General features: G+C 35.1%; 1 protein-coding gene and 1 non-coding gene across 7 annotated transcripts in view; both read left to right on the top strand.

Moving 5' to 3' along the window:
• WASHC3 (WASH complex subunit 3) overlaps positions 1–23,992 on the top strand; it is a 39,585-nt gene that overhangs the window by 13,222 nt on the left and 2,371 nt on the right. For 4 of the 6 annotated variants that reach the window (XM_036299413.1, XM_036299410.1, XM_036299409.1 and 1 more), the window contains 2 exons: positions 2,082–2,192; positions 18,988–19,052. In XM_036299413.1, coding sequence (XP_036155306.1) covers positions 2,082–2,192; positions 18,988–19,052 — 176 coding nt within the window. The remainder of the gene's footprint in view (positions 1–2,081; positions 2,193–18,987; positions 19,053–23,992) is intronic. The other 2 variants (XM_036299412.1, XM_036299408.1) reach the window with 1 other exon arrangement.
• Positions 18,263–18,388, top strand: LOC118652389. The gene has a single exon (XR_004966622.1). It is a non-coding gene; the product is annotated as a small nucleolar RNA SNORA11 (small nucleolar RNA).

Below are 23,992 nucleotides of genomic sequence, written 5' to 3'. Positions count from 1 at the left end.
TTCAATTAAATGTGGACCACCCTTTTCCTAAAATATGACATGTAAAAATATTAAGAAAGTGTTTCCACTCTACCTAATAGAGTGGGTACTAGCTGTCATATGTTCCTATAAATTTTTAAGTGGTATCTGTGTAACTGAATATTAATTTTCCAAATGTAATTATGAATGCCACCTATAATATATCTTTTAAAACTTAGGCAGTTGTATTTGTCCTGCCTATTTAAGGTCTCAAAAAATTATGAGTAATCTTAGCAAAATTTTCTAAAATTCAGAATAATCTGATATGTCTGGCAATTTTATTTTTAAATTGTATATTAGTTCATTTGGAGAATTTATGAAGTTCTGTTGGCCTCCTGAGTTTATAAATTGTGGTAAAGTTGTGTGTTGATTAGCTTAATAATATAATTGTTTATCATGTTCTTAATATCAAATCAAGTTATTTTGTCTTCATTGTTAATTGGTATATTTTTGTAAAACATTTTGAAATGGACTTAAGTATTAAGTATTGCTTAATATGGAATTTCCATTGGCATTACAGTCAACTCACTTATCAGATAAAGGACGAACATGCCTTTTTTCTTAATCATCCATTCCTTGCAATCTCTATATGAGTCAAATATCCAAGATTTGCATTCTGATTTTACTGCAACTTAAATTTCATCGTTACTCACAATAGAACATCCAGTTGTACAGATTGAGAATAAAATGAGGGGCAATGGAGAGATGTGATAGAAAATTTATTGGGTCATTCAATTAGGAAAGATTAAGACCTGACATAATTAAACCTTGTTGAGGTTCTTATTATTGGGCAAAAGTTAACGGCTAAGTTTTGAGATCCAGAGGGCCTGCATGTAATTATCATTTATTCAGCTGTAATATTGTATGAGTTTATTGTTCATAATTTTTTAAGAACTTACTTAGGTCTTGTTTGAATTTTTTATTTAATTAAATGTTTTGGACTTTTTGTATTTATTTATTTTATATATGAATAACATACACACACACATGCACACTCCTTTTTGTGCACTTAATGGTGTCATATAACAGTAGAAACCTGAGGAATTTTGGGATGTTTTATTCACTTCAGTTTTTTTTGACAGATTTAATTTATATTTGAATTATCTGAGGAAGAACCTTTATAATTCACATTCATATTTTTAAAACTATGGATATTTAAAGATATTTCTTGATTTGTCTGCATTTCAGAATAGACATAAAATTGACTTCATCCTGTTAAGGAAATTCCTCTTAATGCTGATATACAGATAATGAGCGAGAATTCATAAAAGGAAATTTACTTTAAATGTTCAGGTTGATAGAAAAATCCATAACTTTATAGAGACAGGCCTACCTTTGCACTTAAGAGAGGGCAGGGTAGCTGCCTGGACACAGTACTGTGAGAACTGCTCGTAAGATAAAAGATCATTCCCCAGTATTCTTCACTATAAGTAGTATTTAGTCTTTAATCTTGACTTTGTGAAGAATGCTACCATTAATAGTTCCATCAGTAGCTGAAATACACAAAACCAGATAAATATTGTCTAAAAAGTGGGTTTTTCTTCCATAAATTTTCTGGGCATTGCTTTCTGAGATGTTAGAATAGCCATAGCTACTTAGAAAAAGATTGTTTAGTAAATGAAGAATTCAATTGTGTAGATGGTAGATACCTGGAAAATGAGTTCATTGTCCATTAGAGTTGAACAACAGACAAATCAAATAGTTTTATTAGCTTTATTAGAAGTTTTATTGAAGTAATATGTCCACCTATAATGCATCTTTTTTTTATCAGCACCCTGGGGATAAGTAAAGCAAAATTCTAATATTTTTATTCCCATAAATATATTTGCATTCTTAAGGAACAATATAGTGTTTTTAAGTATAGCTTCCTCTGAAGTCATTTAAATGTTTATAAATATTTGGAAACATACATCTTATAATTAAATTATTGCTATTTAAATTTATAAATATGATTTTTCTGATATTAAGTGCTTTAGAATTATAAAAAGAAACATCCCTTTTAAGTAACATGATGGACCCCTTTTGTGAACTGTCTAAAGATTTACACGCAATACTCTCTACAGCAGAACAGTTTACAAGAAACTGGACCACAGGAAAGTGAAGTAACAGCAGAAAATATCTTAACTGTAGCCAAGGATCCAAGATATGCCAGATATCTCAAAATGGTTCAAGTGGTAAGCTGATTTGGTCTGTCTTCTCTGTCTAGCAGCCTCATTTGAAATTCTTAACCCTGGAGGTTTCATGTTATTTTTCAAGCTGAACAAGTGCTAAACTGAGTGACCCAAGTTTTCTACTCTCTTACTTATTTCTTTCCGATGTTCAATTAATGCACTGAAAAAAAGTAACCAGAAGTCAACTCTTTCTAATTAAAATTGATCTCACACTTCAGACTAACAGTTTAATATAGATTTATATATATATATATTTTTGCTTTACATAAGGTTATTGCAAATCTTGGATGTATTGATAGAGGAATGAAAGCGGACTATTCATACGGCTTTAGCTTAGTTCCCATATGCTAGCACAAACAATTTTTTTGTATATTTTTATTCTGAATTTTATCTGTCAGTGGTTTGGTTCATAGAAAAGAGCATACATCTCTTGGTCATGTAAGGTAATGCTTTTTTAATTTATTATATGATTTTAGAATTTATATTTTTTTCCTAGGAAATCACTCCATGGTATGATATCAGAAATATCTGCAGCTGTCTATAACACCAAAAGCCAATTTCCTTTCATTCCTGTAGGAAGTCCTATTATAGTTGAAGGAACTAGCTGCCAATCACTTTTCGGTCAATTAAAAGAGTAATGTTTTTGTACCATTCCATTATCAGGCAAAGGAAGAACTAATACTAAAGAAGAACAAATTTATTTTGCTGTCCATGCATTTTTTTTTTTATTAGTTAAGGTATTACAAATGTGTCCACATCCCCCCCATTAACCCTCTCCCCCATGCATTTTTTATCACCAAAATAATTTAAAACAAATAGTATCTGGCAACCAGAAAGAGTGGATGGGCTCATTTGGAAGCTGCAGTGGTCACAGTGGGGAGGAGAAAGTACCTTCGCTTTTCCTGGCTGTCAGAGCAGTGGGTTTGTCACTTTCAGAATTCTCCATAGTCAAAACCCTGGGCTCTATCCAGTCTGTAGGAAAAACTGAACCAGACTTTGGGATGAAACTATATGAAGTCCTTTTATTAAAATAATAAAGTAGAGCTGTTTTGATCTGAACCATGATAAATTAGGTTTTTAAAGCTAGAATCCAGGAAAGCTTAAGCTAAGTCTAAAATGTGGACTGTTAAAAACTGTGTTTGACTCTCAAACAAAAGAGGAAAGAAAGGTTTCAGAGTGACTCTTCTTGCCTAACATATAAAGTATGAAATTGGAAAATATACTGGATGGTTTCTATAAGAAGGCCCAGACATCTTTGATAAAAGACTATATCTTAGAATAACTTGTATTCTTTTTTTTTTAAAATATATCTTCATTAATTTCAGAGAGGAAGGAAGAGGGAGAGAGATAGAAACATCAATGATGAGAGAGAATCATTGATCAGCTGCCTCCTACACGGCCCACACTGGGGAGCGAGCCCGCAACCCGGGTATTTGCCCTGACCAGAACCAAACCGTGATCTCCTGGTTCATAGGTCAACACTCAACCACTGAGCCATGCCGCTAGATATAACTTATATTCTTGATGCATTACCTCTGATTTTACAAGAACTTTAAAAATACTTATTTTCTTTTTCTGTATAAAACACTGTCCATTTATTCCACAAGTGTTTATTAAACACTTACTTTAAGGTACTATACTAAGTATTGTCTAGATTTAATTTAGCCAGCTAAGGTTTCTAGATACCACTTGAAATTATTTTTGTTATTAATTATTTAGGCCAGTTCCATTACTTTGCAGAGTTTTATATATATAATATATGTGTGTATACACATATATATTTTTAAATGGCTCCTTTAGTATTCATTTTTTTATTCATATGCCTTCCTATCTCACTAGATGTAAACGCCAAAGTCCTTCAGAGGCCCACAAGATACTGTACAATTTAGCTCTCCCTTTACCTTTTTGATCCCTTACCCTGGCTTACTGTGCTCCAGCTCTACAGGCTTCCTTAATGTCCCTCGAGGCCTTTACATCCGCTGTTCTCTCTGCCTCAAACATTTTTTCCTAGACATCATCATGATGTACACCTTCACTTCCTTCAAATCTTTACCCATGTAGTACCTTCTCTCTGGCCCCATTCCTTTTACCCCTTACCTGCTATATGTTTCTTCATATAAACTTCTGATATTATTTTAAATACTACATATCCTACATACTGTGTTTGTGTATCCCCCTGTACGAAAATACAAACTCCATGAGGGTGGGGGATTACTTGAGGTACTGCACTATTCCCAGTTCCTAGAACAATGCCTAACACATAGTGCTTACCAACAAATGAAAATGCCTCTGTTTTTCTCTAGGCCACTTACCTTTGGATGGGTTTTGGAGATAGATTTCTTTTTTACACTGTCAGTGATTTTTAGATTGACAAGCTCTGTCAAAATACGCATTCCTGGTCCCTACCCTACTGAATTAAAATCTGAAGTTGGGACTTCAAGCCAGAGCATATGTATTTCCAAAACAAAAAGCCCTTCTCATTAAGAACTATTTAAAAATATTCCAACCTATATTATAACATCATTAAAATAAGTTTTATTTAGAAACATTTAAGAATAAATGATTATTAATTTTATTTTTTTAAGTTTGATAGTACTTTAGCTTCAGCCCATTCCTTTTGCTTCGTGTCACTGATGATGGGCAGGGGTTTAGTTTCTCCTGCCTCAGACTTTTCCTGTTTTTAGCCCAGTTTTTCTGATTTCAATCCTTTGCCTCCTCTCCGCCTTTGGTACGGGTATTTCTGATTCCTCAACATTTCCAGGGTTCTGGAAGTGAACTTGGCCTATCTGTGCAGAGTCATCAATCATTCTTTTACCTGCTTTCCTGCTTTTAATTTCCATGTTATTGTGGTTCATATATACCTCTGAGTCATTAAAAGTGGAGTTTGAGCCTCACTGTTTGGGGGTAATTTTCAAGACGAAAGGGGGAACAACATCTTTACACTGCCATCTTTAAACTGCAAGTTCATCCAAGTTAAATTTCATTTTATTGTTTTCAGTTTATTGTGCCAGCCTGGATCCCAGAATCTTATTTCCCAACTTTTGTTTCCTACCGCTCCCTGTCCTGAATTCCATTCTTCATACCAAACCACAAATCCTTCCCAATATATGCTCCATGCTTTTCCACCTCTGAATCTAAATTCTCCTTCTCTTAATTACTGCATGCCCAGATTCTGCTCCTCTAACACATTCCTGTGAACACGTCCACTAAATCCTCCCAGATTCCTAACCCACCAACACATAAAAATGAGGCAGTATCTCCCAACATTGACCAGTCTAACCACGATATCTACATTTTTTGTGAAAATTGTTCTTACCTACTTCAATGATTACTTACACATATGTTGTCTTTCCTATTGAAAAAGGAAATCATGAGAGGAAGAGCTGTGTCTTGATCTTTGTATTCACTTTAACACCTTGCCAATAAAGATGCTCCATCAATATTTACTGAATGGAATGTTTTATCCTGCAAGTTAACTCTCCTTTCTAGCTTTGTGTCACCTGGAAATGTATAGAAGTCCTCCCATTTCTTCAAACTATTGATCTAAAATGTTTTGTAGGACCAAAACAAAAATAGATCAAGTAGTGGACTTCCTCACGGTAAACATGAATCTGCCAATCATTGCTCTGCTTAAGCCATCTATAAATCTACCATGTCTCCTGTTTCCTAAGTATATCATGAGTGACTGTCGAAATGTCCAATTACAGGTGTAAGCTACATGTTTGACAACGTCCTTGATTGTTTTTCCTGGACATGGTCACTACCACCGTTCCTGTCACTTCTACATCATCATTCACTTCTGTCTCTTTGTTCAAATATAAGTATGAAATAGTTAAATCAGTTCTCCTCAATGCTCGCTTTATCTGTTAAAGGAGAAAATTTTCAGCATGTAAGAATTCATCAGATGCTCTGATTTGGGCAAAATTAAGCTGTCATTATATCATATCTGTATTTCGTCCTTATGCTTGTTTGCAACATGTTTCAGAAAACTTTAAGTGCTGCATCTGGTCAAGTGACCAAAAAGAATGCTCCTTCTGATAATACAGCTATTGCCATTTTTAGCTTCACTTAGGGTTTCCTTTATTCCATGCTCAAGAATTTCCATATATCTGGATATGTATTGATTTATTGGCATCTTTCTCCTGTTGTAAAACATTGTAAGACATGCCTTTCAAATGCCAGTTCTTATTTATTAATTTCATCCCACTAAGTGTTAATGATCCCTGATATTTACGTATTTTAAAATTTCATGTTTGCTCTATATAAATTCTCTCTCTTTCTCTTGCTTTAGGCTGTTGTTTTCGATATCCTTATATCTCTCCTCTTAATAATTACCTGCTAGTTCTCCCCACTGTTTTTTTTTCTCTCCTGTCATTAATTGAGGATTCTTAAAATTATTTTTTTACTAAGGTAGCATTGGTTAAAAACATTATATAAATTTCAAGTATACAACATTATTATTCAGTGTCTATACTCTATTGCATGCTCACCCCTAAAGTCTAGTTTCCATCCGTTACCATATATTCTTTGCCCTCCCCCCGCCCTCATCCCTTGCCTCTGGTAATCCCCTTTCTATTTTCTGTATCTATAAGTTTATTTTTGTTATGTTAGTTCATGTTGCTTTTTTGTTTTATATTTCACATATAAGTGAAATCATACAGTTTTTGTACTTTTCCATTTGACTTATTTCACTTAGCATAATACCCTCGAGATCTTTCTATGTTGTCACAAATGGCAATTTTTCCTTTTTTATGACTAATATTCCATTGTATATATACCACATATTCATCCATCCATCGATAGACACTTAGCTTGTTTTCATATGTTGACTATTATAAATAATACTGCAGTAAACATAGGGGTACATATATATTTTTAGTTAGTGTTTTTATATTCTTCTGGATTAAATACCCAGATAAGGAATTGCTGGATTATATGGTAGTTTTATTTTTAATTTTTTTTAGGAACTTCCGTACTGTTTTTCATAATGGCTCTACCAGTTTACAATTCCATAAACACTGTGTGAGGGTTTCCTTTTCAACATCTTCTCTAACTCTTATTTCTTGTCTTTTTAATAATAGACATTCTAATAGGTGTGAGGTCTGTTGTGGTTTTGATTTGCATTTCCCTAATAATTAGTGATGTTGAACATCTTTTCATATGCCTGTTGGCCGTCTGTATATCTTCCTTGGAAAAATGTCTATTCAGGTTTCCTGCCCTGGGGATGTTTTACCCTTTGATTTCTATTTAAACCCCCTTGTGGGTTTAGCTGAGCATCATCTTTTGGTTCTTCTGAATCACTTAGCACTTTTCCAGGAGTATAATCATTCTATTGTCATAAGTCATCATCAAAAATATTGTTCTTCAACAGCATCTGCTTAGTTAGTAGTGTTTTCTATATCCATATCTTCACAGAACTGCAACTCTAGCTAGGAGAAGAGATGACACCATCACCCATTGCAATCTGTATCATTGAACCCTTCAGTTTCTGCCACTGACATGGGAAGAACCTAGAAAGCTTTGTATCTCTGTACTTCTAGGTAGTGAAATGCCTTCCGGTTTTCTGTATTAGTCTTCTAATCAATTGTCCATTCTCCTAAGGTGGTTCATTTCCTTGAGTGTGACTGAGAACAAACAGGGCTCAATGGGCTATCGATAGAAAGGAAAACAAATGTGAACATTTCCTAAAAGGAGTAACCTAATCCCAGTTCATTCTAGAGCAGCGGTTCTCAACCTATGGGTTGCGACCCCTTTGACGGTTGAATGACCCTTTCACAGGGGTCGCCTAAGACCATCCTGCATATCAGATATTTACATTACGACTCATAACAGTAGCAACATTACAGTTATGAAGTAGCAACAAAAATAATTTTACGGTTGGGTCACAACATGAACTGTATTTAAAGGGCCAAAAGGTTGAGAACCACTGTTCTAGAGGGTAGCTTCATTGAAAATCGCCTTATCAATACTGGAAAGTGTTTCACTTTCCCAACAAGAGTGTAACTTTTTATTAAAACCCCCAATTTTTCTTGACCTCAGAAGGTGACTAAAGTTTCTCTAGCTTATCTGCTACTCAAAATTTTGTTTTAGTTATTAATGTAGAGAAAGACTAGTATCTGTATAACTCATCAAAGCGTTGTACTTTGTCTATTGGCATGGTCTTGAGTAGTTTCTCACCCATTGTACACTGTACTACATGTTACCAAAGCTGAATTTTAGAAGCCTACAATCTGGATAGGGGATTGCTTGTATTAACAAAAGGGAAGATAGCATTAGTATGGTCTAAAAAACAAACGGAAAAAAAGTCTGTCTTTCTGGGGGGAAAAAATCGCTATATACCAACAGTATAAAAACCTATTCTAGGATCCCCAAAATAATATTTCTATACCCTCAAAATGGAGTTAACAGTGCCAGAAGTCCTCTTACCTCCTACAGAGAGTAATGGGATTTCTTTCTTTTTTAATTGTCTTTATGTTTTTATCATTTAAAAGTGAGTTATTGCTCCATAGCCAGAGTCTTACACCTATCATTCCACTTAAGCTGAGTTTATCTTTTTCCAAAATGTGATGTTCTTTAACTCAGCATCTTAATACTCACTAGAACAGGGGTGGGCAAATTTTTTGACTCGAGGGCCACAATGGTTCTTAAACTGGACCGGAGGGCCGGAACAAAAGCATGGATGGAGTGTTTGTGTGAACTAATATAAATTCAAAGTAAACATCATTACATAAAAGGGTACGGTCTTTTTTTTTTTAGTTTTATTCATTTCAAACGGGCCGGATCCGGCCCGCAGGCCATAGTTTGCCCACGGCTGCACTAGACCCTCAACCCTTTGCGATGACTTCTCTTGCTTCCTTTCTGAATTTTTGTTTAGAACCATTTTATTCTCTCTAGTAAGGCAGAGAGTAGACAAATGTTTCCAAGCCATTTTAATTTTTCTGCTAAAATAAGTTTGCTGACCACCCATGTAGTGGTCACTCAGTTTTGATAGCAAGACATAGGAAGTCTTACAAATCACAAATATAGATTTTTTTAAAAAACTTTTCAGGCTTCAATGAACTGTAATCTTTTTGGCTTTCTTCCTGAGCTGCCACGAAATCTGCCTTTTCCTGGGTCTAGCTATCTCCTGGAATAGCCTACTTTTACATTTGCTTCGCCTCACTTGTCACAGAACCTGCAAATCGATTTTAGAGCCTAAATTGTTAAAACTGCTTAATTAATACAAGCTCCTTTGAACATAAGCCAGCAGAATTTTTCAAATGTCACCAGTACCAGTTCACAGAGAAATAAGTAGTACCTTGTTTTTTGGTCTCTATACCTTTTCCTGTCACTTTCGGATTACTACCCTCTGTGGGGCATGAGTGATGGCAGTTCCAGAAAGGAGTTGTTTTGGTAAGACATCTGGATGTCGAAGAGTACACCCAGATCTGTACTCTGTGCTTCTGGTATGCAACATGATACAGTTTCTCAGCTTTGTCACACAATCCCTTGTGACCATGTTTGAGTCATGTCACCTTCTAAGACCAGTTGCTTCATACATAAAATGATATCTCTAGATTTGTCCTCTATTTAATTGATCCAGATTTGGATCTCATTATTAATGAATGTTCCTGGAACACCTGCTGGCATTTTCTGAGGTTTTTTTTTCCTTTTTAAGCAAGTTTTACACAAGATTTTTGAGTGAGTAATACTGTTGTGTTCCAAATGTGGCAGATAATTGATTTAATGCTTGTTGTTATAATAGTGCAGCACAAGCTTTTACTAAATTACATATTGCTGTTATAACTTAACTGGAATTGTGTACATAGATCACTTTTCCAACAATTCTCCCCCTTTTACTGGCAGGACTTGGTGAATCCTTTGCCAATAATAAATTGTGCATTGGAAAAGTCCGACTTCCACATTAAGAAGCTAATGACTTGTATTTTTTAAACCAAATTTGCCAAAACAGTCTCTTCGGACACTTAGGCTTTTTTAAAGCTCTGCTTTCTTTGGCTGGCTCCAAATGTGAACTGGATAATCTCCTTGGTCCTGGTGGTTCTGGTGCATCTGTTGCCAGCAGGGCGTGTTGGCCTGGGGAAATGTGACTTCCATTACCTAGGGAGGACGAGTCTCCAACTGATTATTAAAGATGTCCACCAAGAAGTGATGTACCTTGGAACTTGTGAAACTAATCAGGCATGAAGTAGAGTGGTGCACTTTAGATAAGGTGTAGTTTTTCTAAGAGTAATTAAAGGATTTCAAGCCTTGTTTGGGAACTCTAGAGAGCTCCAGGGTAAGTTCCCCATCACTGATCAACAGTCTAGTCCAAAGTGGTTCAGCCCTGGCCAAGTAACTCAGTTGGTTCGAGCGTCGTCCAGATAGGACAAGGTTGTGGGTTCAATCTCCGGTCAGGGCACATATACAAGAAGCAACCAATGAATGCATAGTAATTGGAACAAAAATTGATGTCTCTCTCTCTCTCTCTCTCTCTCTCTCTCTCTCTCTCTCTCTCTCTCTCCTCTCCCTCTCCCTCTCTCCTCTCTCCCTCTCTCCCTCTCTCCCCCCTTCCCTTCTTTCCTCCCTCTCCCTTCTTCTCTCTAAAAGTCAATTAAAATTTTTAAAAAGTGGTTCATATATAGTAATAGTTGTGGAAAACACTGGTATGGATTTAGTGTAGCAACTATATGTTATTTCTTTTTGTACTTTTTAACTTTGTAGATATTATAATGTCAACATGTGTTTTGTTCCCTTTATAATACCAAAGATTTACTAATCAATATCAAAGTCAGTATTTTTTTTTAGTACATTCAGTGTTGGGGGGGACAAGTTTTTGTGGTGTTTCACATTGAAGATAAAAGCCATATGTAAAATGACTGTTTTCCTAGCTACATGAATGTAGATAATGAAAAGATGCAAATGAACATTTGTCTCATTAAATGCATAATTTAGCTAACTTTGAAAATTGGAAAGGGAAAATATTTTCTTCCTTCCATCAACTGAATGGTCAGCCAGTCCATTTGATCACAACTAAAAAGAAAGAAACCAAGCTTAGCAGAATGATACACTGTATGAGTAGTAACTCGTGAGTTGGGATAAATGGGACTCAAGTGAACACAGTTACCTCCTTCCTCAGCATTCTGTCTTATATCAAATGAAAGGATTAGATAGAGATTTCTCCTGAGGCAGAAAGCTGTGACAGTGGACCACCAGTCAGGAGCCCCTCAGTTGTTAGCTGTGCTTTGCCATGGCCTGAGCATATGGAGAATCTAGAAACAGATAACTTTTTTATGTACTGTTGGCAAAGAATTACCAAAATTACTTATTCTCTGCTAAAGTCAATGAACTAGCTTCTAAGGAAGCAGCATGTGAAGAATTACACCAGTTTTACCGGTTGTTATTTTTCAATATTCTGGCTGTCTTTGAACCCTTCCTGAGTTGCCTTGAAAGATAGGGAGTTCAGAAACAGTCATACTATGAACACGTTTAATGTTGAGAAGTTTTGCTTTTAAATTATTCTTTGCTATTTGATTTTTCTTATATATGTTTGCTTCGAGAGCAGTAAACAATGATTGCTAAGTTTGGGTTTTAGATTTCTTGTTTCCTAATGCATGATGAAGATAGAACACTGAAGGAGAAGCATGTACTGGGCAGGTACTAAGTGAGGTGGTGGTCAGTATCCATTTGGTAATATTGTGTGTACCTGCCTCTATTTCTACCACTGTTGCCCTAATCAGATGGCTCAGAATATTTTAATACGGATATCGCATATTTTTCATTATAGTTATCCTCAGGTGGCATTCAACTACCATGAAAGTGTTGAGTTGTGATTAATTTGTTTCCAGGATCTAGTTATTTAACCATAACTATTTTTATTTATGGTGCTTATAGTTTCTGGAGAAAAGTATTTTGAATCGTGAAGCTCACTCAGGAGGGTTTGGAATTCTCAATCATAGCTGAAGAATTATCACACACCAACAAGCTGATGTACCCAGATGTCAGTCTTCCGTAGAATTGCAGAAGGATATTCAGCTACTGTACACTTGAATTCTTTGTTTTTTAATAATATATCAGATAATTAAAAATTAATTTAAAAATAATAATTTTTAAAAATAATTTAAAAGGAGGAGAGTAAGTGAAACATAAAATTGAGAATGCAAAATAATCTTTTTTAAAAGAAATATATTTCTTTATTGATTTCAGAGAGAAAGGAAGAGGGAGAGAGAGATAGAAACATCAATGATGAGAGAGACTCATTGATTGGCTGCCTCCTGCATGCCCCTGACTGGGGATCGAGCCTGCAACCCGCGCATGTGCCCTTGGCTGGAATCCAACCCAGGACCCTTCAGTCCGCAGGCTGACGCTCTATCCACTGAGCCAAACTGGCTAGGGCGCAAAATAATCTTTTAAAAATAATTGATAAGGTAATTCATTTACGGTGCTAAATTTGTCAAATCAATTTTTTAAGTATAAAATTATTTTTGAAGAGAATATATTTCTTCAGGGACATATTCTCTATATCATATTTTGTGTCATTGGCATAATTAAAATAATGGAGGTAATGTATAGGACAGTTTGTCAAAAAGTCCTTTCAAGCCAAAACATGTAATTCATTATTTCAGTTTATTTATTTTTCTAAATGTCAAATTTACTTCATCTGCCTTTTCACTGTAACATCATATCTCTGTACATCTCTCCTCAGAAAAGAAAGAAAAGAAGGAACATAAGCAAGTAAACACAGGGGAAAGAACTTTTAGAGGATAAGTTTAATGTAGTTTTTAAATTCATAGGGATTTCCTTTAAATGCTATATAAAAATGGGAAGCAACAAAGATGAGCATTTAGCAGAAAAAATATTTTTAACTTTGGACTTGGATCTTTCATTCCAACTCCTTTACACAACTTCTTAGTTCTTACTTTAGAAGTTGTGACAAAAGGAACATTGCTGTTCAGGTTCATAGGAAGCTTTTGAAGATATATACTAACAATGACAGATTTTATCCTTCGTGAAATGTATGGTATAATTCTTTTACTCTGATCCAACTATAATGTTTTAGTTACCCAACTTTGATTTCTCAGTGCCCACCTCTGCTGGAAATAAGGTACTTCACATAAAAGTTTTCTAAATTAGTAATGTAAATTAAGTAGTTACTTACTTACATATACTCTTTTTAGAAGTATGGTGAATCTCACTATAAATACAAATTTGTTTGGCTAAGATTGTGGTAGTTAATGGAAGAAAAAGTAAAAACCAGGGAGCAAATGAGCTGTAGTAAGGAAGTAGACTCACTGCAGGAGGAAAGACGTGTCTTAGACACCATTTGCTTGAGGAAGGCATTCTAGCACCCTGTTTGGACAAGGATCTCAGTGTGAGCATTCATAACAAGGTGTGCACTACTGGTGTGGAAGAGAATGTGCTTTGAATAGATTACAGCAATGTAAGATGCAAGAACAAACTTCATTTGTAAGTTAGGTAATTTTGTAGTAAGGATTATTTTACAATTTGGAGAAAATGCGAATGTTTACTGTATGTTTTGAAAGGAAATAAAATAGATTTCAAAATATCTTATTGGGAAAAATGAATGAAAATTATATATTCCTCTACCTGAAGATACCTACATCTTTTGTATACTCTAATTTAAATAAATATCACCAGAACTTAGTTCAACCCACTGGAATTTTCATAATATTATAATACAGCATCCCAATTTTTCTTTTTCTTTTCCTAGTTCAAGTACATAAATGACTTATTCAGTTAGTTGGTTAGACCATGTGCTGATGACACTTTATCAGATTCAGGGCCCTTTATTGTGGTTCTGTAGCCAGAGGGAATGCCTAATTCTGGCCATCTCTCTTTAAATAGATACTCATGATCTTTAAGGACATTGAATGAGCGATTCATAATATACCAGTTCAAACTCATTATCATATTGAAAAACTAGTTCAAAAGTGAATATTCTTTGGTTTCAATCAGTAAAATTATCTTTATAATTAATTATTAAGAATTTCATTCTTATCTTTTACTGCTGTATTTGGAGATATTTCTTTAAATTCTCTTGAATAGGTGTATATAAAATTAGTTTCTAAAAACTGAGTAAGACACCATCTGAACTTATTGCACTTTAAGTCACGTAGCGAATTCCAAAATGATTTGCTATGAAAATTCTTGTAAACTTTCTATTCCTAGAAATCAAATGAATTAAATTTAGAAAATTCTAATCAACATATTTTCAACAACAAATATGAGTTGAGTGAAATGAGGCCTAGCAAAGCTATAATGTAGCTAAAGTATTCCTAATGAAGTTATAGCATTAATTAGATTGTCAAAGCAAGTCTTTCAATTTTAGATGTTGCTTTTATATTATAATGAAGGGAGGAAAACTGGTCTTCCATAGCATCTAATTACTTTGAAATTCTTTAAAAACTTGAGTAACTACAAAATGCAAAGAACACATCATGTGCTTTTTTGATCCTTAACATCTAATATTTATCATGTTACAAGAACACCCAGGGGAAAAATCAGTCACATGGGGAAATTGATGCAGCTATATTTTGAGTCGCATAGCAGTCCATCCCCAACTTTTTAAAATAATTTTTAATGGCTTTCTTGATAGGCATTTAGGTTACCCTTAGTTCCCATGCCTAAAAGACACAGGATGGATAAAGTAACAGTAACTGTCTTACCAACTTCCTGGGGCCCCGGTAAGGGCTAGTCTAATTTTTATCCATTTTATCATGATTTATTCCTTCAACTTTAAAAATATCTGATGCCCAGTCAAGAATTCTTTCTCCCTGTGAAACTGATCTGTTGAAATAATCACTGAAAAGGGAATAATTTACTATTAGTTCCATAGAAACCAGTCAAGATTTGTGAGCTGCTTTTTTGCCCACAGATTTAGGTTCAAATTAATGACCCTTGGAGGCAACAGTATCAGAGATAATTTTAGAGTTTGTCATTTTCTAAATCTGTATCATTCAAAATAAAGCTTTCTTTTTATAGATAGTGATATTCATTCAATAGTGATTAAGAGATTTATTTAAATTAATTTTGAATCCCTTCACAGACAGCTTCTAGAAGGAGAAAAGATTATTAAGCATACACTTGCTTTTGTGTTATGATTTATTGAGTAAACATTTATTATCTGTTAAATAGAATATTTCATCTGAAAATGTAATCCTAAATATAACACCCTACTAAAATATTACATAAGTCCATGGGTTGAGCGTTGACCCATGAACCAAGAGGTTACCAATTCAATTCCCAGTCAGGGCACATGCCAGATTTTCGGGCTGGATCCTCAGTAGGGGGCATGTAGGAGGCAGTCAATTGATGTGTTTCTCTCTCATCAATGTTTCTATCTATCCCTCTCCCTTCCTCTCCCTCTAAAAAAAAAAATCAATAAAAACATATTTAAAAAATAAAATATTACATAAAATGCAGTGTAGATATTTTAAAGAGAGCATTATTGAAAATCAGAAGGCAAAGAAATGATTGAGTCCATTCCACTAAGTTAAAATTTAAGTAAAAGGAGCCTGATTGGAGGACTGCCTGCCTTTTTCTAACCCATAGCATCTTCTCAACTCCTACTCATTCCCTCTCCTTGAAAATAAAAAAGTACTACCCACCCATCAACTCAATAGATCTTTTCTTTATTGTTGACCAAGTAGGGAAAAACCTTCATAAACTTCATATTTTCCATCTTTTAGAACTGAATTGTTGTGATTCAAGCTCATAAACTGAGAGGAAAGACTCCAATGTAAGGAGCATTATTTTGTTATGTTTAAAAAGGGAAAATCATCACTATTAGATTGAGTAAGAAGGTTTTTCCCCCCTTCTAATCTAAAACTTTAGGAAAATTTCAACGTGGTTTATAAAGGAATTTAGTAGCTTGGATTTCATTAACAATAACAAATAAATGTAAATATTGGCAATCCTATAACCTCAAAACAGTTACTATGATATAAGAAACTAGAATTTAGCTATTAGTGTTGCCTTCATAATTTCATTACTGTGGCTTCTTTGCACACTTTCTCCAGTGACGCAAATACAGACGTGATTTTTGGAACATCAGACTTATGGCTGCCTTCTCTCTTCTTCATTACTTATGTTGGACAAACGGCCATAATCACTTGCCAAAAATAATCCCACAGTTCAGTAAATTTTAGTCTTGAGGTCCGTCGTGTCCTCCTTAGACCACCGGTAGCCTTGTCTCTTGGAGATCAGAAATTGGACACTTCTTTTTGATGTTTAACAAACCAGACTGTTTCTTATAACCTCTAATGATGAATACAGCAAAACAAATTTTCTAAGCAACGTCACTAGAAACAGGAGCAAATCCCTTTGGAATACATCTTCTCCAACAGACCAAATTATTTTTCTGGCAAGCTTTGTGATATTTGTATTAAGCTGATGATAGTGGTAGAGTCTCTAATAGGGTAAGATATTATAAGTTACGTGTATTTTCTTTTATCGATATTTATATACAGAAACGACTGAAGACTCACCAAATTTTGGTAATGTAATATTTGTATTCTTTTGCTGGAGTCAGCTTTGAGAAACTAAGGGTAAAACTATTATTCTTATACTATAACCAATCCCATGAAACTAAAGTCAAAATAGGGAGCTTAGTTAATTCCATCAACTTCCCTGTTCCCTATTCCTCCCTTACCAGTTACCACCTCCCCTGACCCCACCCTACACATACTTCCTTTGCTATATTTTAGGAAATTTTTTTTCAGCCTCATTTCTTCTCCCTCCTGTTTTCTCAGCTTTGTAATTTTGTATAACCTTTCTAATGCTTTCCTGTGGATTATGCTAAAGTGTAATAAATAAATCACAGTTGAATTTGTAGAAAGACCTTATACCATCAAACCGTAGTTAACAGAAACTGATAGGTCTTTTTTTGTTTTTTAATATATTTTATTGATTTTTTACAGAGAGGAAGGGAGAGAGATAGAGAGTTAGAAACATCAATGAGAGAGAAACATCGATCAGCTGCCTCCTGCACATCTCCCACTGGGGATATGCCCGCAACCCAGGTACATGCCCTTGACCGGAATCGAACCTGGGACCTTTCAGTTCGCAGGCCGACGCTCTATCCACTGAGCCAAACCCGTTTCGGCCTGATAGGTCTTTTTAAAGAAGTATGATGTTAACTCTGCTCTCTTTTCCATTTCTCCTTAGTACTTTAGTGTTTTCTTCTTTGAACAGTTTCAAACTTCTAATTTCCTCTGTTATAGTGAATAGTTGAATGGCATGTAATTATCAAATAAAATTCCCAATCTTGTTGTTCAAGTAAGTAGTCAGCTTTCTCCTCCACTATTATATAAATTTTATTATCAAGTGATTATTAAGTATATTTTATTTAAAAATCTCTCAAGTCTTAATTCCAGGTAATATATAGGGTGTCCAAAAAAATGTATATTTTAACAGCTCAATTTTGAAAATGTATTTTAATAGCATTGCCTTTATAATTATTCAAAGTATGTGTATACATTTTGGGGACACCCTATATTTTAAAAATGGTGCAAGTTTTATTCTCATGCTTACTTTAAGAGTCTGTTAACATGGAATGAATGCCCCTACGCAAATTTCATTTTTTTGTCTTTGATTTATTGTTAAACTTCATAAGCAAACAAGAAGCCCAGAGTTTTATCTTCTGCCTTCTTTGTCACTTGCAGAATACCTTGACGATTGCCCCCATGAAACAGTATTACTTTCAGGAGTATGTTTTTGAAGAGAATTTTGTGATGGTGCTATTTATTTTCATCCATCTAATATTTAGGATGTATTTCGGTGTTCATTTTAGCCAAGTCTTAGCAAATTAATTTTTACTAATTTATAAAATTAAACATAGCAGTTCTAAAGATAAATATATAAACAGGCCTACAAATGGCAGCCGTGCCTTTGCTGCCTCTCAGGAGAGAGTGTTCCTGCAAACCTGCAAACCTGAGCGGAAGCCTTTGCTTTCCCATCCTCCTCGAACCTAGCAAGCTGCAGGGAACGTGGACTTTCTCTTCCTCCGTAGCCAGAATAAGAGATGAGGGTTGTAAAAGGCATCTTTTCTGGACATTTTTTTTTAAGTAAATAATTAATGGGTGTAAAGAGAGCAGAGTGCCTGAAGAATGGCTCTGTGTATAACACATCCAACAGCGACTTGGGCTTACTCCTCACGGGTGACAGGATACTATGACCTTCCTGTGACATTATGCCCTATACATGAAAAAAAAAGTAAATATTTAAAATTTTAATATATTTCCTTATTTTATTTATTTTTTCAAATATATTTTTATTGATTTTAGAAAGGAAGGGAGAGGGAGAGAAATAGAAATATCAATGATGAGAAAGAATCATTCATTGGCTGCCTCCTGCATGGCACCCCCACTGGGGATTGAGCCCATACCACCAGGCATGTGCCCTGATTGGGAATCAAACTGAGACCTCCTGGTTCATAGGTAGACGCTCAACCACTGAGCCACACTGGCTGGGCATATTTCCTTATTTTAAAAAATGAGGATTATAGTTAACAATGATCTGAACTTTATTTGTCAAGATCTGTAGCATTTCTCTGAGAGATACAATTCTGAAAACTCTTCATATTGAGTTTCATTCTTTTATACTCCATTTTCCCAGCCCCATTTATTGAAGAAAATGTCTTTTCTCTATTGAGTAATCTTGGCTCCTTTGTCAAATATTAGTTGACTATGTATGCTTGGGCTTTATTTCTAGGCTCTCAGTTCTGATCCATTGGTCTATTTTTCTGCTTTTATGAAGAAAGCATTTTTAATCATTGAATTATTATATTGTGTCCTTTGCTTAGGGTGTCCCAGTGATGGCAATAAGAAACAAAATGATATCAGAAGGACTAGACCCAGATCTTCTCGAGTAAGTAATTCTTCTAATATAGTATTACCGCTGAGATGTTTAATTTATCAGTTACAATAAAAAGATTTCAAATGATATATTTTTCCTATACAGTATTTTATAGTTGAGGGAACTACATTCATAAATAGTGTTACAAAATGCCAAACCGGTTTGGCTCAGTGGATAGAGCGTCAGCCTGCGGACTCAAGGGTCCCGGGTTCGATTCCGGTCAAGGGCATGTACCTTGGTTGCAGGCACGTCCCCACTGGGGGGCATGCAGGAGGCAGCTGATCGATCTCTCTCATGATGTTTCTGACTTTCTATCCCTCTCCCTTCTTCTCTGTAAAAAATCAATAAAATATATTTAAAAAAAAAAGAAAAACTAAAAAAAAAAAAAAAAAAAAATAGTGTTACAAAAATGAAAAATCTATCCTATGCTGTTAAAACTATCCTTTGCACATTTAAGGGCAGTTATAGTAGATCAGTGATGAATCTGTTTATCCAGAGAGATGGAATTTGATGGCAGTTTTGTTGCACAGCAGTAGTGTCCTCAAGAAGCAGTGGTGTTTTTCTCTCCATGCTACCATTTTCTTTTTCTTTTTTTTTAATTATCTACCAGATTTTTGTTTAATACCTTAGTATATAAGAAATTTACTCTACCAAGATCTAAGTTGAGCCAGATTGAGAAATAAATAAGGTAAAGTCACTCTAGGTCCACATTAATGATTATTATGGAACTAGATATCAGTTTTTGTGAGTTTTATAAAATATTTTTGAGAAATGCTATAAATATGTGGCTCAGAAATTTGTCAATAATTTTATTTCATCCAAGCAAACCTAGCTACATAGCTCATCCTGGATAAATATATATATATATCTTAATGGATTATTCAGAAGTAGTCTGTTTTGCAAGTATCTGGATACTTGTAAAAAGTCTTTCCAGTTTGGGGTTTTGGTCCACCCCGATGTGTTTAGCTGTGTGTTCCAGGAGTTTGTATTCTACTAGCAATATACTGCCTTTTTTTTTTTTTAATATATATTTTATTGATTTTTTACAGAGAGGAAGGGAGAGAGATAGAGAGTTAGAAACATCGATGGGAGAGAAACATCGATCAGCCGCCTCCTGCACATCTCCTACTGGGGTTGTGCCCGCAACCCAGGTACATGCCCTTGACCGGAATCGAACCTGGGACCTTTCAGTCCGCAGGCCAACGCTCTATCCACTGAGCCAAACCGGTTTCGGCAATATACTGCTTTGTTATTTTTCTTGGCTCTCAGCCCTTCAAGAAACTGTGCATTTTGCATGTGAAACACCATAAAACAGTCTTTTTTTTCTTATTTTATCTTCTAAAATATGAAATTTAAGGATTTTTTTTTTTATTGCTTAAAGTATTACAAAGGGTATTACATATGTGTCCTTCCCCCCCCCCCCGCCCGCCCCCTAGCCTCCCCTATCCCCCAGTGTCTTATGTCCATTGGTTATGCTTATATGCATGCATACAAGTCCTTTGGTTGATCTCTTACCCCCCTCCCTCCTGCCCAAATTTTTTAAAAGTCTACAAGAACTGATTTCCAACATGTATCTACATTTAGTATATATCCAAGTAACTGAAGTCCAATGGCATAGATTGGTAATTTGAACTAAGACATCTCCAGGATATTTGACATTTGCTCTGAAAATTCTTTCTGACACACACTTTAAAAGCAGATGGATTGTGACATATATTAGAATGTGAATTGAACATATGGGTCCAATCCATTTTGGTACTCATTGACATATATATATATAAATATATTTAACATTGACCAAGGCATCCTTTTTGCTTTTGGAAATATACAGTAGACGAAATACACAGTAGAAAGCTAAAATGACTTTTAAAAGGCTGATATTTTTTCTCTAGAGAAAATGTAATAAATAGAAAACTAGCAGCCCTACAAGCATCAGCAGATGCTGGCTATCCACTCCTTTTACCTCTTATTGGCTTTACGTTATCCCTTGCCCAGACTAAACCTTCATAATCTTTTCTTAACCAGCTACCCACACTAGCAACTTGAAAGTCATCCTTGATTGTGTCCTCTTCCCTACCCCTGTCAGTCACTACGATAGTCTCATTTTTAATATCCCTTACATCTGACCACATACCTCCATGCTCATTGCTGCTTAGTTCAAACTCTCATCATTTCTCACCTGAATTATTATAGTAGCTCCTGGTTGGTTTCCCAATTCCCTTTTCATCTGTCACTAAAGCTTGAGTGTTTCCGTTAATACATCATTCTTGCTTCAAATCTTTATGTGACTCTCCATTACCTTCAGCACGTAGTCTAACACTAGAATTACATATAAATGCTTTTGTCATCAAGACCCAGATTCTCACTCAAGCTTCATTTCTTGCCACTGTTCCATATCACCTCTATTGTGTAGCTATAGCACACTACTGGCTCTTCTCTGATTGTATCATTTTCCTATTCCCTTTTGATGTCTTTTAATGTTTTCTTCTCCATGGAACTTCTTTCCCCCATCTTATTGGCCTGGCTAAGTTCATATTCTCCAAGACTCCATTTAGGTGTCACTACCCTAAGAAGTTCATGGATGACTACCGAGGGGAGAACTCCCGGTACCCCCAATCCTTCCTTGGTATATCTCACTTAGCAAGTTTGAGAGTATGTCATTGTCTTTAAATGTTAAGAAACATTTGGTTACAAGGTGGTGCCAAGTTTTAGGGTAGAATTCCAGTAACAGCTAAAACATTGTCTTACACGAAAGCTACTCCTCAACCACAGCCTGGAGCTGGAATTCTGACCCATTACCTCATAAGTCCAGGCCATTGGTCACAAGGGGCACTGGTTGGAGTGGGGGTGACTCACTATAACCTGTCACCACCACTACTAGACCAGCTCCAACGACACTTAGCCAGATATGAGAAGTGGAATCAACTGCCTTGTTAAAGAGGAATTTTGGCGCTTGGAGGATCATGTTTACCTAAAAGTTAAGGAGCCTCACGCTGGAAGAAAGCTCTTGGCTGATGAGGGAGAAGAAAATGTGCCACCCAAATGAAAAGTGTACTTTTATTTAGAATCTTAGGTACATATTAAGCCTCAGCCAAGAACTTTCAGTGATTGTTCTGTTTCTTTTTTCTTTTAAAGTATAAACTACACTTTTTTTATTAGCCTCAGATAGTAAGACAGATTCATATAACTTAGAAAAAATAGTCAAGATAGTCTGTACTGAGCAAAGAGCAAAGCTGAAATAAATACTGATCAGAAAATACATTGTTATTTGATTATGTATAAAATTTCAGTAGAAAAGAGTACATAATTTTAAACTAAAGCAGTTTAACATGCTAAAGGAGAAGAGAGCCTGCCTATTTTCCTAGAAAAATGTCTATCACTGAATTTTAGGAAGTCCATGAAACTGAAGTAAATGCTTGATAATTACCAAATAAATGGTATTTGCTACTTCTAAGTGATTGTTTTTAAAAATCCAAGTTTTCAAAAATAACAATAGTTATAATTAACCAAGAGTCAGTCCTGTTAGTTTCCAATGCCACTGAAATAAAAAGATATATGAAAGCTCAACCAGCTGAGACCCACCAGCCAGGCGAGAATAGATCTTTTAAGTTCTCATAACAAGAAAAAAATGTTTGAAGTTATATATGGGGTGGATGTCAACTAGAATTAATGTGTGATGGTTTCACACTATATACAAATAACAAAATGTATTATATACCTAAAACTAATATTATGTTATATATCAATTATATCTCAATTTTTAAAAATGAATGAAGACAAACAAGTTTTGGCAAGGATATGAAGAAATTGGAACACTTATGTACTATGTATAAATGATATAGCCACTATGGAAAACAGTCTGGCAGTGCCTCAAAAAAAAATAACCCTAGAATTACTATGTAATCTGGCAGTTCCACTTCTGAGCATATACCTAAAGGTGAAAGCCAGAACTCAAACATATACAGGGTGGGGCAAAAGTAGGTTTACAATTGTGAGTACATAAAACACAGAGTTTTATTCTTGTATTATTATTTATTGATTATTATATTATTTGCCATATGAACAACTATAAACCTACTTTTGCCCCACCCTGTATTTGTATACCCATGTTCATAGTAGCATTATTCACAGTAGCCCAAAGGTGGAAACAACCCAAATGCCCATCCACAGATGAATGGTCAAACAAAATCTATGTGCACACAATGGAGTATTATTCAGCCTTAGAAAGGAAGGAAATTCTGATACATGCTATAGCATGGATGAACCTTTGTTATGATAAATGAAATAAGCCATGCACAAAATGACAAACACTATATGATTCCACTTAGAATAGTCAAATTGAAAGACAGAAGGTAGAATAGTAGTTGCCAAAGCCTGGAGGGAAAGCGTGTAGGGGAGTTATTACTTAATGGGTATAGAGTTTCAGTTTTGCAAGATGAAGAGAGTTCTGGAGATGGTGGTGATTATTACATAAAATCGTGAATATGAAGTAAATGACTACATAAGAAACCCAAACTGGTGCAATTGCAGTGAAAACTTACTTTATATAACTTTTCCCCATCCTTCACCTATTACTCCTGCCAAATTATCTGATGTCATCTCATTTTGCACCGCAATATACCTTACCCTTTAGCTACTAAATGGCTTCCAGCTTCCTAATGTAGCATCGTACCATTCCCATTTTTTCTCTTTACTCAGATTCTCATCCCCACCTATTCCCACATTTTTTGTTTCTGACAAACTCCTACTCACATCCCAAAACCCTGCACAAGTATCTTCATCTCTGGAGTTTTCTCTAACGAACCCTAGTAGAGTGAATTACTTTTCTTTTCACACGTGTAGCTCGTACAACTGTGTTTGTGTATATCACACTGTGTAACAATAATTGATTGCATTTCTATCTCCCCCCTAAAATATCAGCTTGTGCAGGGCAGGAACTGTTTGGTTTTCAT

The sequence above is a fragment of the Myotis myotis genome, unplaced genomic scaffold, assembly GCF_014108235.1.
Source record: "Myotis myotis isolate mMyoMyo1 unplaced genomic scaffold, mMyoMyo1.p scaffold_m19_p_3, whole genome shotgun sequence".
Taxonomy (NCBI): Eukaryota; Metazoa; Chordata; class Mammalia; order Chiroptera; family Vespertilionidae; genus Myotis; species Myotis myotis.
The sequence above is the reverse complement of the archived record's forward strand: the minus strand, read 5'-3'. Positions and strand labels throughout refer to the sequence as shown.